Raw genomic sequence first — 16,390 nt, 5'->3', positions numbered from 1 at the left:
AAAACATTTCTACAAACAATTTTTTAGTATCAGTTGGTTTCTCAATCTGTCTGGAAACCTTCCCTGAAGTTGGCTGTGATGATTTGTATTTACTAATATATATTTTTTGCCATTTTTATCTGACAGTCCAAGAAAACGGTCATTTCCATCACATAACAAAACATGTATTTTTAAGAGAAAATAATGAAATATCTTCTGTTATAAATATATTTGATTAAATAGCACACACATATCTGTTCAAATTTGTAATTTTTTTTTTTTTTCAGAAATGTAACTGTAAAGATTTTACAATGTTTACACTAAAAAACACCTAAAACTAGGTCAATGGAACATTTCATTTTCTTATCATAGCTCAAAATCATATATTTCTCAAAGTGTATACACATCTTAGCCCTAACTGCACAATTATCAACACCACTGAATATAGTTGGTTTGATTGTATGTTTTTTATATGTTTTACTTTAAAATATGTGTTGTGGTGGAAATGACATGGCGTGGCGGAAGAGACAGTGTGTGGCGGAAATTACAGATAGGCAACTTCCAATTAAAAACAATTTTTCTACTGCTCTATGTGGTGAACCAGAGCAAATCAATAAGCAACAGCATTTGTGAACAAAAACATATCACCAATATTTTTAAATTAAAAACAATCCAAAAAATGAAAAAACATGAATTTGTGTTAAAAATCAGCAAATCATTTCTTCACTGTTTTCTAGGGTCGCTTTTTGCAAAACTCTGCATAGGAGAGTCTGACTTCGGGATTCTCGTGTCTAAACTTCAGGTGCAGTGTCTGCATAGAATCCACCAGGAAGCGCTTTTGCATTTTATTTTTCATCTTTGTAATTGTCTCTTTCTTTCCAGTAGTGGCCCTACTGTTATCGTCGCGTTCTAAAAACTTTGTTATCTTTTCCTTCACTTCTTGGCTGACTCTGTTTCGTTGTGTTTTGCGGGTGTATTTGAGTTTGTCGGCCCTTGTCATGTTTGTCCTGATTAGTTTTGTAGAGAATCCAAACTCCTTCTTGGCCATGGTGACCAGGCGGTATTTTTTTAAGATCTTGCCAGCCACAAGTTTGGAGATCAGTTGCCGAGCTTTACGATTGTCAACATTCTGATACTTTTTTTCTTATTTCTGACATAATGGTGTTATGGAATAGGAGTGTCTTCTTTAATTGCTTGCTTTCTTGCTGCATCTGTTGCTTTGTTTTCATTTTAGGTGACTCTAGGATCCCCAGGTTCTTCTTCAGTCGATTACTTATTTTTTTGTATTTTTCAACTTTTCTGAGGGCATCCTCAAGCTTTTGTTTAATGTCATTAAGATCTCTGTACACCTTTGCTTTTGCCTTCGCAACCTTTTTTCTCCCTCTTTTCCTCTGTGGAGTTCTCTCTGGTGTAGGCTCACACAGCTGAGGTGTTTCAGGGATGTCTTCTGCATTAACACTCATGTTGTCTGGTGATGGTGGTGGTGTTGTATGTGCCATGAAACTATTCACTGCTGAGACCATTTTCCATTTCCTACGTCTGTTTCGTTGAGAAATTCGCCACTGTCTTCTCATTTTTCGTTGTTCTCTTTTCGGCATTTCTGTCACAGATTTAACAACACCTTGTTGCTTTTTCTTCAGGTATCTTTCTCTGTCCTTCTTGAGGGACTCTGCATATTTAAGTGGATCTGATTTTATTCTTTCTCTGTATGATCTTGACCTCTGTGCTGTGGTATTGCTTGCCATCTTAAAGAAAGAGCCAAGACATCATGTCAAACCTACTTATCTATTGTTCTCTTATTTACCAACAATATTGTAATATTGTTAAAACTGTTTTTGAATTTAGTATCAGTATTATAGCCCAAATAATTTGCTGTTTAGCACGAACAATGTCATTTCCACCACAACCTGTCTTTACCACCACAATGAACACCGTGGTGGAAATGACTGTGGTGGAAATGACATTTCCCCACTTTCCCTCTAAAATCTCATGCTATGTACATGTACTGTACGCCCAGGTGGTATGTCTACGTGGCCACGTCATTGTCATGTGAAGGCCCAGAGCCGTGACATTTATCTTAAGTCCATTTCTATTCTTAAAACTCAGACACACCAGTAGGATTGTCAAACGCTTGCCTGCCGACAGTACTTAGCACCTCTGAACGGTGTCGGCAGTCAATCATTTGTGTTGACACAGCAAAGACCTTGAGGTTGTCAGCCACTCTGCCTTGTTAAAATACTCCAAACCAGAAGGTGGCAGTAGCGTTGTTTGACAATGCATGTCTGTGTGTGTTGCTTATGGTCTAGATTCCGATGTTCGCTAGCTGTGCTAATGTTGCTATTGTGAGGTTCTAAAGCCCATGTTGATAATAGCCAGATGGCCACAGCTAGTTAACTACCTAGAAAGATGACAAAGAAACAATTTGATTTACTCTCCATAATCCCATACTTCCAGTGCCAGCCCATAGCCAAAAGTTTAGCTAGCTAGCTAACATTAGCATATTCGTTAGCTAGCACAACATAGCTAGCTAACTAGCTAAGGACACTGCACTAACTCCGCAGCTAACACAGGCAGCTGTTTCATGGAAACCATTGTGATTTAATTATAATGTAAATACTACAGTGGTTAGCTAGCTTGGAGGAAGTATTTTAGTGTTGTGCGCATTGCATCTGTACCATCCCATAGCCTACATTGCCTATGAAGTGTAACTGGCTCATCCGTGGATGTACTGAGAGAATGCCCTCCTTTTTTGTTGTCACTCCTGCTGGCTCCCCCACGTGGGGGTTCGTGCTCTCTGATTGGCTCAAAGTCAAGTTGTTGACCACTGACGAGCGTTGCTATTCTACAAGTAGAAACGGTAGGTTCGTATCGCTTTTGTTCAAGCAAGAGAAGTAAATACAAGTCCATATTTCAGTGTCCTCGATTATCCCCCCATGAATAGAAACAAATGCAGCATATGGTTTCTTTTCACCGTTCACCCCACTGTGATAAGTACCTATCAGCAGTCTATGGGCAGTGAGATTCTTGGTGTGTTTCATGCTTCAAAGCACTGTGGAGTGAACGGTGAAAAGAAACCATATGCTGCGTTTGTTTCTATTCATGGGAGGATAATCGAGGACACTGAAATATGACTTATATTACTATATTTTGATGGTATGATACTACAATCGTGGTCAAAGGTTTTGAGAATGACACAAATACTAATTTTCACAGTCTGCTGCCTCAGTTTTGATTATGGCAATTTGCATATACTCCAGAATGTCATGAAGAGTGATCAGATTAATTGCAATTAATTGCAAAGTCCCTCTTTGCCATGAAAATGAACTTAATCCCCAAAAAAACATTTCCACTGCATTTCAGCCCTGCCACAAAAGGACCAGCTGCCATCATGTCAGTGATTCTCTTGTTAACACAGGTGAGAGTGTTGACGAGGACAAGGCTGGAGATCACTCTGTCATGCTGATTGAGTTAGAATAACAGACTGGAAGCTTTAAAAGGAGGGTGTTGCTTGAAATCATTGTTCTTCCTCTGTTAACCATGGTTAGCTGCAAGGAAACACGTGCCGTCATCATTGCTTTGCACAAAAAGGGCTTCACAGGCAAGGATATTGCTGCTAGTAAGATTGCACCTAAATCAACCATTTATCGGATCATCAAGAACTTCAAGGAGAGAGGTTAAATTGTTGTGAAGAAGGCGTCAGGGCGCCCAAGAAAGTCCAGCAAGCGCCAGGACAGTCTCCTAAAGTTGATTCAGCTGCGGGATCGAAGCACCACCAGTGCAGAGCTTGCTCAGGAATGGCAGCAGGCAGGTGTGAGTGCATCTGCACGCACAGTGAGGCGAAGACTTTTGGAGGATGGCCTATTGTCAAGAAGGGCAGCAAAGAAGCCACTTCTCTCCAGGAAAAACATCAGGGACAGACTGATATTCTGCAAAAGGTACAGGGATTGGACTGCTGAGGACTGGGGTAAAGTCATTTTCTCTGATGAATCCCCTTTCCGATTGTTTGGGGCATCCGGAAAACACCTTGTCTGGAGAAGACAAGGTAAGCGCTACCATCAGTCCTGTGTCATGCCAACAGTAAAGCATCCTGAGACCATTCATGTGTGGGGTTGCTTCTCAGCCAAGGTAGTGGGCTCACTCACAATTTTGCCTAACACAGCCATGAATAAAGAATGGTAGCAACTTCTCCCAACCATCCAAGAACATTTTGGTGATGACCAATGCCTTTTCCAGCATAATGGAGCACCTTACCATAAGGCAAAAGTGGTAACTAAGTGGCTCGGGGAACATAACATTTACATTTTGGGTCCATGGCCAGGAAACTCCCCAGACCTTAATCCCATTGAGAACGTGTGGTCGATCCTCAAGAGGCGGGTGGACAAACAAAACCCCACAAATTCTGACAAACTCCAAGCATTGATTATGCAAGAATGGGCTGCCATCAGTCAGGATGTGGCCCAGAAGTTAATTGACAGCATGCCAGGGCGGATTGCAGAGGTCTTGAAAAAGAAGGGTCAGCACTGCAAATATTGACTCTTTGCATAAACTTAATGTAATTGTCAATAAAAGCCTTTGACACTTATGGAATGCTTGTAATTATACTTCAGTATACCATAGTAACATCTGACAAAAATGTCTCATAACACTGAAGCAGCGAACTTTGTGAAGACCAATACTTGTGTCATTATCAAAACTTTTGACCACAACTGTAAGTTACTAAGTCTGAATATTTTTAATGTATGTGGTCGGTTATGATTACATTTTTTATGCCACATTTTATGAACCGTTTCATACATTTGAGCCTTGAATTTGTCCTCCGGTGTGACATGACAATTATTATGCTTAAGATGTATAATTTCGATGAGAAAATTACATGTCATCATTCTTTGTCATTCCTAACACAATAATGTGTTACCTTGTGGAAATTCAGTAAAATAAGGCATTTTATTTGATAATGGTGCAAAGTGTCTAGTCTCTAATTTTGAATAATATTTACATTTAATTTTGACAAACCTTTTATAAATCCACAAATCTACTTGTGGGGCATGCGGCGATCACTTGCCACATGTTCCATGATGATTTTTATGTTTTCATTTTGTCCAATTTCTATTGTCGCACCAAAGGACATGTCACACCATAGGACGAAATAAATACGTTTTAAAACAATATTACTGGAACGAGTGAATGAGTTAAACAATTCTAAACTTTTCTTTTCTCTACACCTCTTTTTTTGAGTTTGCCCATTTCTCCCGAAGCTTTTCTCTTTGCGATGGTCGCAAAGACTTAACTCTAAATCTTTCAATTTCCCCCCTGGAATCCTGCTCTTTATCTGCCCAGCCCGGCGGAGATGATAATAATAATAACAATAATTCAGATTCACATAATGAATTACAACTTTCAAGTATGTTAAACTATCATGCTTCTGTTTTTCAGTGGCATGTCAACCACCCGTGTGCTACTGCATGTATGTGTGTCTCAAAGCCTCAACAAAACTTCACTTTGGGCCCCCAAACGGCTAAGGCTGGCTCTGGCTGCATGTATGGGTACGGATGTAGATATGCAGACCCGCGAGCCACTGCGGTCCTTCATGAGTTCAGATTTTTTGGTGTCCCCCATCAGAGTTTACAATCCCTGTTTAGACTGCAGACAGGGAAGTGTGTACCTCTAACCCGTTACTTGTTCTGCGTTTGTAAAGACATCCCACTAACATCCTGTGGGAGTCCTATACTTACCTAGAGCGCTGAAATGAATGATATCCTTCCCCTCATCTGACTACACAGGGGTTTCCTAGCAGTAGCTTCACTCGGTATAGCTAGAGGGTTTGAAAGTGTGCCTTTTCTGGACTTCTTCACCTTTTCACCTAACTTTATTGGTACTCTGCTGCTTCTAGGGTTGACTGTTTGCTTGGTTAGAAGCCCTTCAGGAACAAAGCTTGATTATTGACTGGTGGGTCTGAGATGATCCATGTTTGAAATTGTATCACTTTCCTGCCTTAAGTTTAACCATACTTTGCCGTCATTGTATCCGACTCCTGTGATAGTGTGAACTATGAAGTGACACCATTACCTGGGGTCCTCCAATTTTAAAGAGGCCAAATAGTCACTTGACTACAACTATAGGCCAATCTCCACCATCCGATCCTTTCAGTGGGTGTGGACAGAAACTGGAGTCCTCCTGCTAGCCAGGTGAGCTCCGTATACCTACCCCACACAGCCTCTCCCCCTTTAACCCAATCTAGCCTAAGGCATTCTCATCTCCTGCGGTGGTAACCCTGTCCCTGGTGCCTGGTCTCAGATGGTAAGGCTAGATTTTCAGCACCTGCCAGGAAGCCATTGTCTCGCCATGGCAAGCGCTGCCTGGTGTCAGGGGGTGGGCCGTATGTCCTGTGGACCAGGACTAATGAGTCTCTGTTTTCTGTTTTTATTAGTCTACTGCTGTATTTATTCTGCTTTATTGCACCGTCACTCTATAGGCCGTAATTCAACTGTCGAGCTTTATCTTTCTAATTATCAGCATTCCTGTGTTGTAAGTCAGGGTATTTCTCTTGGTAATATGTCTGAGGGGCGGTGAAGCCTACGTGTTCATTTTCATACCCCAGATACGTTATTAATTCACAACCATGAATGGTTGATTTTAAATTTAAACACACATTATCATTCTTGATTGATGCAGACTAATATAGCTCACACTGTAAACAATATTCCCAGTGGGAGTGTTCCGTATTTTCCTATACCTACTGTATGTTTCATAGCCCCCCTTGTCCCACCGGTACCTAGCTGTCAATCACCTGGGAGTCAGCCAATCCCTGTTCCCCCTTTTAGCCCTGGGCCCTCCTCTGAGGCTAAACAGAGTTGCTGGACACAGGAGAACAGGCTATAATTTAAGAGAGAGCGAGGTGGAATGAAATAGAGAAAGAGATGGGGAGAGAAGAGACGACAAAAAGCTCCACACAGCATATGACCCAAGGCATCGCTGTCAGAGCGCCGAGAAGATGGATTGCTATAGCAGAGAGGAGGATTGGATGAGAAATGGATCCTGTATCCATTAATCTGGGACTGATTAGAGTGGCTGGCTGGGCACAGGAGATCGCGCAGCGACTGTGAATAATGGAGCACAGCAGTGCTGAATCGCCCACACACACACACACACACCCTGAAGAGAGAGATCTGATCCTCTGTGTTGTGCACTGATGCGGGGCCTCTCAGTGTAGCGTCATTGTGCATGCTGGGAAGGAGAGAAGCAAGGAGAGAGCGAGGGAGGGGAGTGCGAGAGAGCGAGAGAGAGAGCGGTATCATGCTGCCGCTGCTGCATCAGCTCCAGCTCGGGGTGTGTCCCATCGACGGGCCCGCTGTCCCCCTGACCTCTTCCTCGTCCTCTGTGTGGGCTGTAGCCGGGCCGACGGGAGCAGCCGCGACGGTTTGTGAAGTTTAACCCCCCCCCCCCCCCCGGTTGGTCTGGGTGTCTGTACGGAACTGCAGCGTTCATGGTGAGTGAGCTGACGCGTGCGTTTCAGCTTGAGAATGAGGGGGCGAGCACAGCAGTCTACAGTCTCTCCTCTCTTGTTCCGTATCTTTCCCCGTCTGACAGTAGGAAAAATGACGGAGTAGAAAGATAAGGAATTATGGAGTGAGCGAGAGAGACAGAGGGAGGTAGAGGACAGTAGGGTTAGCCTTTACATATCATCCTCTTTCAGTTCATCTCTCTTAGGTAAAGAAGTATATGTGTGGTGAGAGTGTGTGACGTTTCTTTTTGAAGGTATTTTGCCAGCTTCTGCTGACCAATCTTTGTGTATTAGATTTGTCCAGCAGTGTATTCATTGTAATACGACCTGTCTAAGAAATGCAACAACGTTGTCTTTTTCTGCAGACTCATGTTTTCCTTGTAGAAGTGTCTGGTGTTTGTCTGTTTGCCCTCTCCGTGGTCCGTGGGAGGGCATGACACGTGAAAAGTGCAGCTCAGGAATGCCAAGCAGGGAGATGGCGTGGTCTCTCTGTGTTCCCTGCTAAAAAGTGTGTCAAGGGGTTTCCTTGTTCTAATTTGTCTCTCCCAACTGAAGATACATGAAGCGGATAGGTTCATTTCAAAGATGAAGGATGGTCGGGTTTCTTCAGTCAGTGTTTGACGACTCTGCAGTAGCTTTATGATGTGCATAGCTCTCAATTTTAGCTCTCAACTAACACAATTAACACTTTCTGCATGCAGCTCTGTGGGTTGTAGACAGCGAATGCTGGTCAAAATTTTGTCCGCCTATTGTCAGGCCATTACATAAGACATTTCATAATTGACACAAAGGATATTTTGTTGTTTTTCTCTCTCGACTCAGTCTTCCCTTTTTATATACAGTCATTCCTCCTCCTTTTTATAGCTGTAGCTCACCCATAGGTGCGTGTGTGTGTGTTAAGGTTGTGATTTAATATGATATGATTATTATTGTCTTGCTGGCAGGCTGTTTACTGTCTGTGTGTTGACTGTCACTGTCTCGGCTCAGACTTGCCCTTCCTGCCTCTTGGGTGTCGGTCTGAAGTGATGTTCAGCTCCTTTGGGAGAGGCCGAGTGCCCTTTTCGGTTTTCACAGATGGAAAACAGCCCACAGCCAGAGACCACTCTGACACCCACACCCTCTGGATCTCTCTAACCTCTCTCTGTGTGGGAAGAGGAAGGAGATGTGGAGTGCTCAAGCCTGACCCAGGGCAGTAAATAGACTTTCCAAACATTTCCTCCATGTGCACTAGACTAGGGGATGTTGAACTCCATGAAAAGTAGTGGATTGGTATTGGCCCCCCGCTGTGGTCTTTTGCATGGTTCCACAAAAAATGAACCAAGTCTCATTCCTACCATTAATTTGTATTACTCTGTCCTGTGTAGTAGGAGACTATTACAATACAATACAATACAACTTTATCGATCTCCTTTTTTTTGCTAGATAACGTTTGCTAGCGCTAATCGGGTGTACCTGCTTTTTCTCCATTTTATTTTTAAATAGTGAGCCAACATGTTTTCAACACTTATTTCCCATGACTGATCAAAACACATTTTCTGTTGTCTCTCTGCATCAGACATATAGTGGGAAATATGTTTGAAACATCAAATTGCAATAAAACTGCAATATCGAATCGCAGTACCTATAGAATCATTAGAATTGCAATACATATCGTATCGGAACCTAAGTATTTTGATAATATCGTATCGTGAGGTCCCTATCAATTTCCAGCCCTAGTAACAACTAGACCATGTACTGTCTGTTTTTGCTTATTGCTTAGTTTCTGCTATTCTAAATGCCATCACTCAAAACACTGAACCATGGAACCAGGCAGACTGGCCAGGCATGCAAACAGACACAAAGAGCCACTTACGTCATCAGGAAATGAGAGAAAGTTAATGAAACCATAGATATAGAACCTTGGTGTAACGATGCAGGTTCCCCTGGAGACAGGTAACCCTGGGATTCCGTTGCCACCTGAGCCTCTAAAAATGCTAAAGCCAGTCTCCCTATATGATTTCAGGATTACTGTTATGACGTCCTAGTGGCAGCAGTGAAATGCTGGACTAGGCTAATTCAACAGCACATAAAGCAGAGGTTTATGTTCGTGTTAGCTGTGTTAGCTGAAATGCTAAGCTAGGCTATTTCAGTTGAGAGCAGAAAAATCTGTTTGGTAAATGTGTTTACTATGGTACTAATCAGAGATAATGTGGTTAGCTTTTCTCTCAGCCTGTGATTGGTGAGAGAGCAGAAGTGGAAGCAATTGGGTAGTAGGGCTGTGGCCATAACCACATATAATATAATATATTACACTCCCTTTCCTCTCCCCTCTTTCTCCCTCCCTCACACACACACACAAGCACACTCGGCCTGTATTTCATTTCACCTTGCTAGTGGCACCTGCAATGGCGCTGAAGAGGTGTCAGATTTCAATCCCCCTTCCGCTCCCCTCCTCCCATTCTCTCAGTAATGCAGACTCACAGCTTCTCCCCCATCCCCCGGCTAGCAGGCAAGGCTTCCTCCCTAGTTGCCAAATTCCCCTCCTCACTCTCTATCCACTACAGTACTGTCTTTCACAGTGAGCCTATATCTGCTGTGGTAGGACACTTTACATGCTGACAGGACTCGGAGAGATGGAGTGATTTGGGACTCCCTTTTCTCAGTGGTCCTTTTTCTTCTTCTACTTTTGCATATTTGTGATACTGAATGTTATCACATCTTCAACCAAAACCTAATAGTAGATAAAGGGAACATAAGTGAACAAATAACACAACAATTACATATTTATTTCATTTTGTGTTTTGGATCATTGCTGCACGACCCAGCTGCGCTTCAGCTCACAGACGGATGGCCTGACATTCTCCTGTAGAATTCTCTGATACAGAGCAGAATTCATGGCATGTCGTCCAGGTCCTGAGACCGCAAAGTATCCCCAAACCATCACACTACCACCACCATGCTTGACCGTTGGTATAAGGTTCTTACTGTGGAATGCAGTGTTTGGTTTTCGCCAGGCATAATTGGACCCATGTCATCCATTTGGTTGCAGTCATTGCAGCTAAAGGTGGCACAACCAGTTATTGAGTGTAAGGGGGCAATTACTTTTTCACACAGGGGAATTGGGTGTTGCATAACTTTGTTAATTAAATAAAATAAGGATATCCTTTTGGGGTTATTTGTAAACTCCAGTTCCCTTTATCTAATATTTAGGTATTGGTTGAAGATCTGATAACATTGTATCAAAAATATGCAAAAATAGAGGAAATCAGAAAGTGGGCAAATACTTTTTCATGGCACTGTTTCTCTGAATCACCAGCTCAACTCCTCTCTAGCATACACCACATGGACTCGGGGGCCAGGATTTTCCATCACTCAATAGTGTATCTTTCCTCATCCATCCACCAATCCATCTCACTTTTGCCATCCCATTGCGCGCTCCTTTTCTCTTTTTTTATTTCTACCACTCTCTTTATCGCCTCTGCTCTCTCTTTCTTTCTCTCTCTCTAGTCCTCTCTCTCTCTTCCGTCTCATAGGACACAGCACTCTGAGAATCTCGCCTCCCAATTTCCCAGCAGTGCAGTGGCCCTCCTTTGTCGGTAGTGATAAGGGGAACTAAATCAGTGGGGCTCTGGCCCTCGTTCATGCCTGGCATCCTCCTTTAAGACCATTTTGTTTAGGCTACCCTATTGTGCACATTACCCAGTGTGGGGTGGGCCACTCTGACACTTCAAACATTGGAATCTGTTACTCCCCAAACACATTTATACTAGAATTGGTTTCTTCTTATTCATTAAGAATTCATAGACTTGTTGCTAGCCTGAGTGTGACAATGCTTATAGCCATTAACATAATGAATGCCTGACCAACATCCTAAACAACAACACCTTTACATTTACATTTTTAGTCATTTAGCAGACGCTCTTATCCAGAGCGACTTACAGTTAGTGAGTGCATACATAATTGTTTTTATTTTTCATACTGGCCCCCCGTGGGAATCGAACCCACAACCCTGGTGTTGCAAACGCCATGCTCTACCAACTGAGCTACATCCCTGCCGGCCATTCCCTCCCCTACCCCGGACGACGCTGGGCCATGGCAAACATACTGGTTATGATAAACCAACTCAGTGACCATGTAGTTAGTGTCTGCCCAGAGATTGGAAGGTTGGGAGTTCGATCCCCAGCGGAGTCATACCAAATACTGTAAAAACACTGGAGGCCATTTTGGAGACACTTCTAGTTAAAAGCCGCCAGAACACAGACCTCACACACATTTTGTGTGTGGGGGTGTCCCCGGGTGTGCCCTCAGAGCGTCTGCTAGTCCCCGACCTGACCCCTCTTATCACACACACTGACCCCTTACATCTTACAGTACAGCTCTATCTCTCGGTGTTGACTCAGGCTGCAGCCTTGTGTGCTATATGGCCAGGGTTTCCGTTAGCCTGTAATAGCCGGCTTTTGTCCCAAAAATAAATAAATGAAAAGCCGATTTTAAAAAAAAGTTGCCGCCGGCCAATTGTCCTGGAGAAGGAAAAAAAATCACATTGCGAAATAATGCATTTTAGCCTATTCATTGATTTGAAATACCAGTTGATGTAGAGCGAGAGCTGCTGATACAGCTCAAACAGCTGGAGTGAAACAACATGCTTTAATAAGCCCAATCATTGCACAACAATTCTAAAGGCAATCGCGTGTAAAAAAAAAAACAATGGCCATGATTTAAAAGGAGCTACTATTTTTATTTATCAACTGGTAATTGAAGCGCGCTTCCCGTTCGCCATTCAAGGGCATAGGCAACAAGGCAGGCTTCAGGGCGTCACACACCACTTTGCAATGAGCTGGAGGCATATACTTAATTGTTTGAAACCTGAACGTTTTACTACATATTATGAGGCATGTCTTACCTTAGCTTCAAAGTAGCCTAGCCAAAATCTAACCAAACGTGCAGGCAATTATTTTATAAAGGCTTCCATATGCCATTGAAACCTGTAGCCTTTTTCAAATCAACTTTCTTTCATTGTCCAGTAGCCAAATGCACAATGCTAGTCATATTAGCAACCCATGCTAGTTGTTGCATATTTAGATCGCCCCTCTTTCTAAATGTCTAACTAATATTTTAATCTCTGTCACATGAAATTGTGTTTTCCCGCTAATTGCATTATAAACAAACATTTGCGTGTAGGCTACTGCCTCGTGCGCATTGCTGCCCTTTTATAATGTGAATAAATAATAGTGTATCAATATTTTATGCTAAACGTTCTGGTCTGTTCCATGAGCCTCATTGCTTTAAAGAAAATTGGGATGTAGTCTAGGCCTACTGGTTGTATGAATTTGGGATCTATCGTCCCACAACTGTCCCAGAGTCAGTTTGGAATAGGCTATTTCTTTCTCGCACAGAACGACAAGCTGACCAACAGAATAGGTCAACTTTTCTACTATGGGGGATAGTAGATTGACATTTTGCTGTTTGTTACTCGTCTTGTTGGCTGAGGAAAAGTAGGTTTCAAGTTTTGGGAAGCTAATTTTCACCATAAAAATGCACCTTTATAAAAAGCATTCCATGCATCCTCGTATTTGCAGACTTATGCAAGATAGCCTACTATTCCTAATGTGATGATTAGATTGGATAGTCATAATTTAGGCAAAGAATATAACTCAATCACTGATTGCAAAAAAAAGATTTCAATGCATCACGTAGTGGCTTAGAGTAGGCTATAGGCTATATCAGAGCCTACATTTCTTCTCCTTTCTTTGCACAAGAAAATGTTGGCCTTTTTAAACACATTTAATTCAATTCTAATACACTTTATATGACTGGAGATATTAGCACAATCTTTTTTAATACAACAAAAATTACAGGGTAGCCTACTCTGCTGACACTGACAAACAGATCAATAAAAACGACGTCTGATCAGGCCTGGAATTTCGTGATTTTAGGGGCAGGGCCATTTTACCTTCAAGAGGTGCCCAATCTGCCAGGGCACCAAGGCCATCTGCTAGGGCACCAAGGCCATTAACCAAAATAGCTAATTTAAATTGGTTTGAAAACAGAATAATGCTAGCTGTTCTGTAAAAAAAAAAAAACATAAGTGTATGTAAATGTACATTAATTATTATTTAGCCTACATGTCAAAGTGTAGGTGATAGCCTATGCGTATTGGCTACAGTCTGTAATGTCCTGACCAATGCTGACAGGAGGGAGGCGCCAGAAAATATAGCAGGCTAAACTACTTGTTCATCGGAATTCAATAAGAATGGCGCACGCTGTTGTATCCGAGTGGCATGTTCTGTTAAGACGAATTGCCATAAACTAAATGTGATTTCTGTCATTCTGAGAACCGTGGGTGGACGCCCTAATCAGGTTACACAACCAATCATATGGGTCCGGTAAATTTCTTAAATGTCTGGTAAATTTAAAATGTTCCTAACGAAAACCCTGACGCAAACACAAACACCTGGGGTGTGTGAAAAAGTGTGTGTGTGTAGGTGCGTGAATGGACCGAGGGACAAAATAAAGCTCTTTAGAGGAAATGAAATGTCAGACCCCTAGCTTTTTTCCATTACCAGACTCTGCTCTATATTGGTTTTAATAAAGATGCTTCAAGTTTTGAATTGGTTCTGAGGCCCCCAGGTCTCATGTAATTTTTCCAGACCACGGATCTGCATACCAATCCCAATGAGGTTGAGCTACAGTGCTATGAAAAAGTATTTGCCCCCTTTCTAATTTTCTCTACTTTTGCATATTTGTGATACTGAATGTTATCAGATCTTCAACCAAAACCTAATATTAGATAAAGGGAACATAAATGAACAAATAACACAACAATTACATATTTATTTCATAAACAAAGTTATGCAACACCCAATTCCCCTGTGTGAAAAAGTAATTGCCCCCTTACACTCAATAACTGGTTGTGCCACCTTTAGCTGCAATGACTCCAACCAAATGCTTCCTGTAGTTGTTGATCAGTCTCTCACGTCGCTGTGGAGGAATTTTGGCCCACTCTTCCATGCAGAACTGCTTTAACTCAGTGACGTGTGGGTTTTCAAGCATGAACTGCTCGTTTCAAGTCCTGCCACAACATCTCAATTGGGATTAGGTCTGGACTTTGACTAGGCCATTCCAAAACTTCCAATTTGTTGCTTTTTAGCAATTTTCATGTAGACTTCATTGTGTGTTTTGGATCATTGTCTTGCTGCATGACCCAGCTGCGCTTCAGCTCACAGACGGATGGTCTGACATTCTCCTGTAGAATTCTCTGATACAGAGCAGAATTCATGGTTCCTTCTATTAAGGCAAGTCGTCCAGGTCCTGAGACAGCAAAGCATCCCCAAACCATCACACCACCACCACCATGCTTGACCTTTGGTATGATGTTCTTACTGTGGAATGCAATGTTTGGTTTTCGCCAGGCATTACTGGAACCATGTCGTCCAAAAAGTTATACTTTTGAATCATCTGTCCATAGAACGTTCTTCCAAGAGTCTTGATGATCATCCAGGTGCTTTTTGGCAAACTTGAGTCAACTTTTTGGACGAGATGTGTCCCATTATGCCTGGCGAAAACCAAACACTACATTCCACAGTAAGAACATCATACCAAAGGTCAAGCATGGTGGTGGTGGTGTCATGGTTTGGGGATGCTTGGAAGAGTGGGCCAAAATTCCTCCACAGCGACGTGAGAGACTGATCAACAACTACAGGAAGCATTTGTTTGGAGTCATTGCAGCTAAAGGTGGCACAACCAGTTATTGAGTGTAAGGGGGCAATTACTTTTTCACACAGGGGAATTGGGTGTTGCATAACTTTGTTTATGAAATAAATATGTAATTGTTTTGTTATTTGTTCACTTATGTTTCCTTTATCTAATATTAGGTTTTGGTTGAAGATCTGAAAATATTCAGTATCACAGATATGCAAAAGTAGAGAAAATTAGAAAGGGGGCAAATACTTTTTCATAGCACTGTATTTCTTATGTAATATGAAACAACTGAACAACTACTGAGCCATTAGATTTCAATTAGACTTTCCTGGTTGTTCAATCGGGTGAATAATCCCAAGCGTCTGATTGTTATATTTGATTGTATTTTTTGAATATTTGTGTTTTTTGTGAGCGTGTGTGCGGTTTTTGTCTAAAGGAATATGACGCTAAAAGTGGCAGATACGACCTTGACAAATAAAACCAGTTTCTCTCGTGAAACATGATATTCAATTGTACATGTGAGTTTGTGTGTGTGTGTTTTTTCTGTTCTAGGAATATGAAACTAAGAGTAGCAGAGATGGACCTGGCCACAGTCCCCCGTCTCCCAGACAGAGTGTGAGGAAGAACCTGGACTTTGAACCCCTCTCCACCACAGCACTTATACTGGAGGACCGCCCTGCGTATGTACCACACACACACACACACACACACACGTATACACTGGAGGACCACCCTGCGTCCGTACCACACGTGCATGCACAGAAACACACTTATACACTGGAGGGCTGCTCTGCATAAGTACCACACACACACCAAGAACAGAGCAGCATGTCACTGAGGCAGGAAGGAGTTATGGTGTTTCTTCTTTTGAGTCATGGATCTGAATGGCTTTTCCCTTTTGTTGTACTGAGTACATACAGTGGGGGAAAAAAGTATTTAGTCAGCCACCAATTGTGCAAGTTCTCCCACTTAAAAAGGTGAGAGAGGCCTGTAATTTTCATCATAGGTACACATCAACTATGACAGACAAAATGAGAAAAATAATTCCAGAAAATCACATTGTAGGATTTTTAATGAATTTATTTGCAAATTATGGTGGAAAATAAGTATTTGGTCAATAACAAAAGTTTCTCAGTACTTTGTTATATACCCTTTGTTGGCAATGACACAGGTCAAACGTTTTCTGTAAGTCTTCACAAGGTTTTCACACACTGTTGCTGGTATTTTGGC

The 16,390-nt window shown here is 42.1% G+C and overlaps 1 protein-coding gene across 2 annotated transcripts in view; it reads left to right on the top strand.

Annotated features, from left to right (window-relative positions):
• LOC311113214 (TBC1 domain family member 14-like) overlaps positions 1–16,390 on the top strand; it is a 77,463-nt gene that overhangs the window by 33,548 nt on the left and 27,525 nt on the right. For both annotated transcript variants that reach the window (XM_084156414.1, XM_084156415.1), the window contains one exon: positions 15,713–15,840. In XM_084156414.1, the coding sequence (XP_084012540.1) occupies positions 15,713–15,840 (128 nt within the window). The remainder of the gene's footprint in view (positions 1–15,712; positions 15,841–16,390) is intronic.

This window comes from Coregonus lavaretus, assembly GCF_964263955.1.
Source record: "Coregonus lavaretus genome assembly, chromosome: 39".
Lineage (NCBI taxonomy): Eukaryota > Metazoa > Chordata > Actinopteri > Salmoniformes > Salmonidae > Coregonus > Coregonus lavaretus.
Note: the sequence above shows the minus strand (reverse complement) of the source record. Positions and strands in the feature narration are given on the sequence as shown.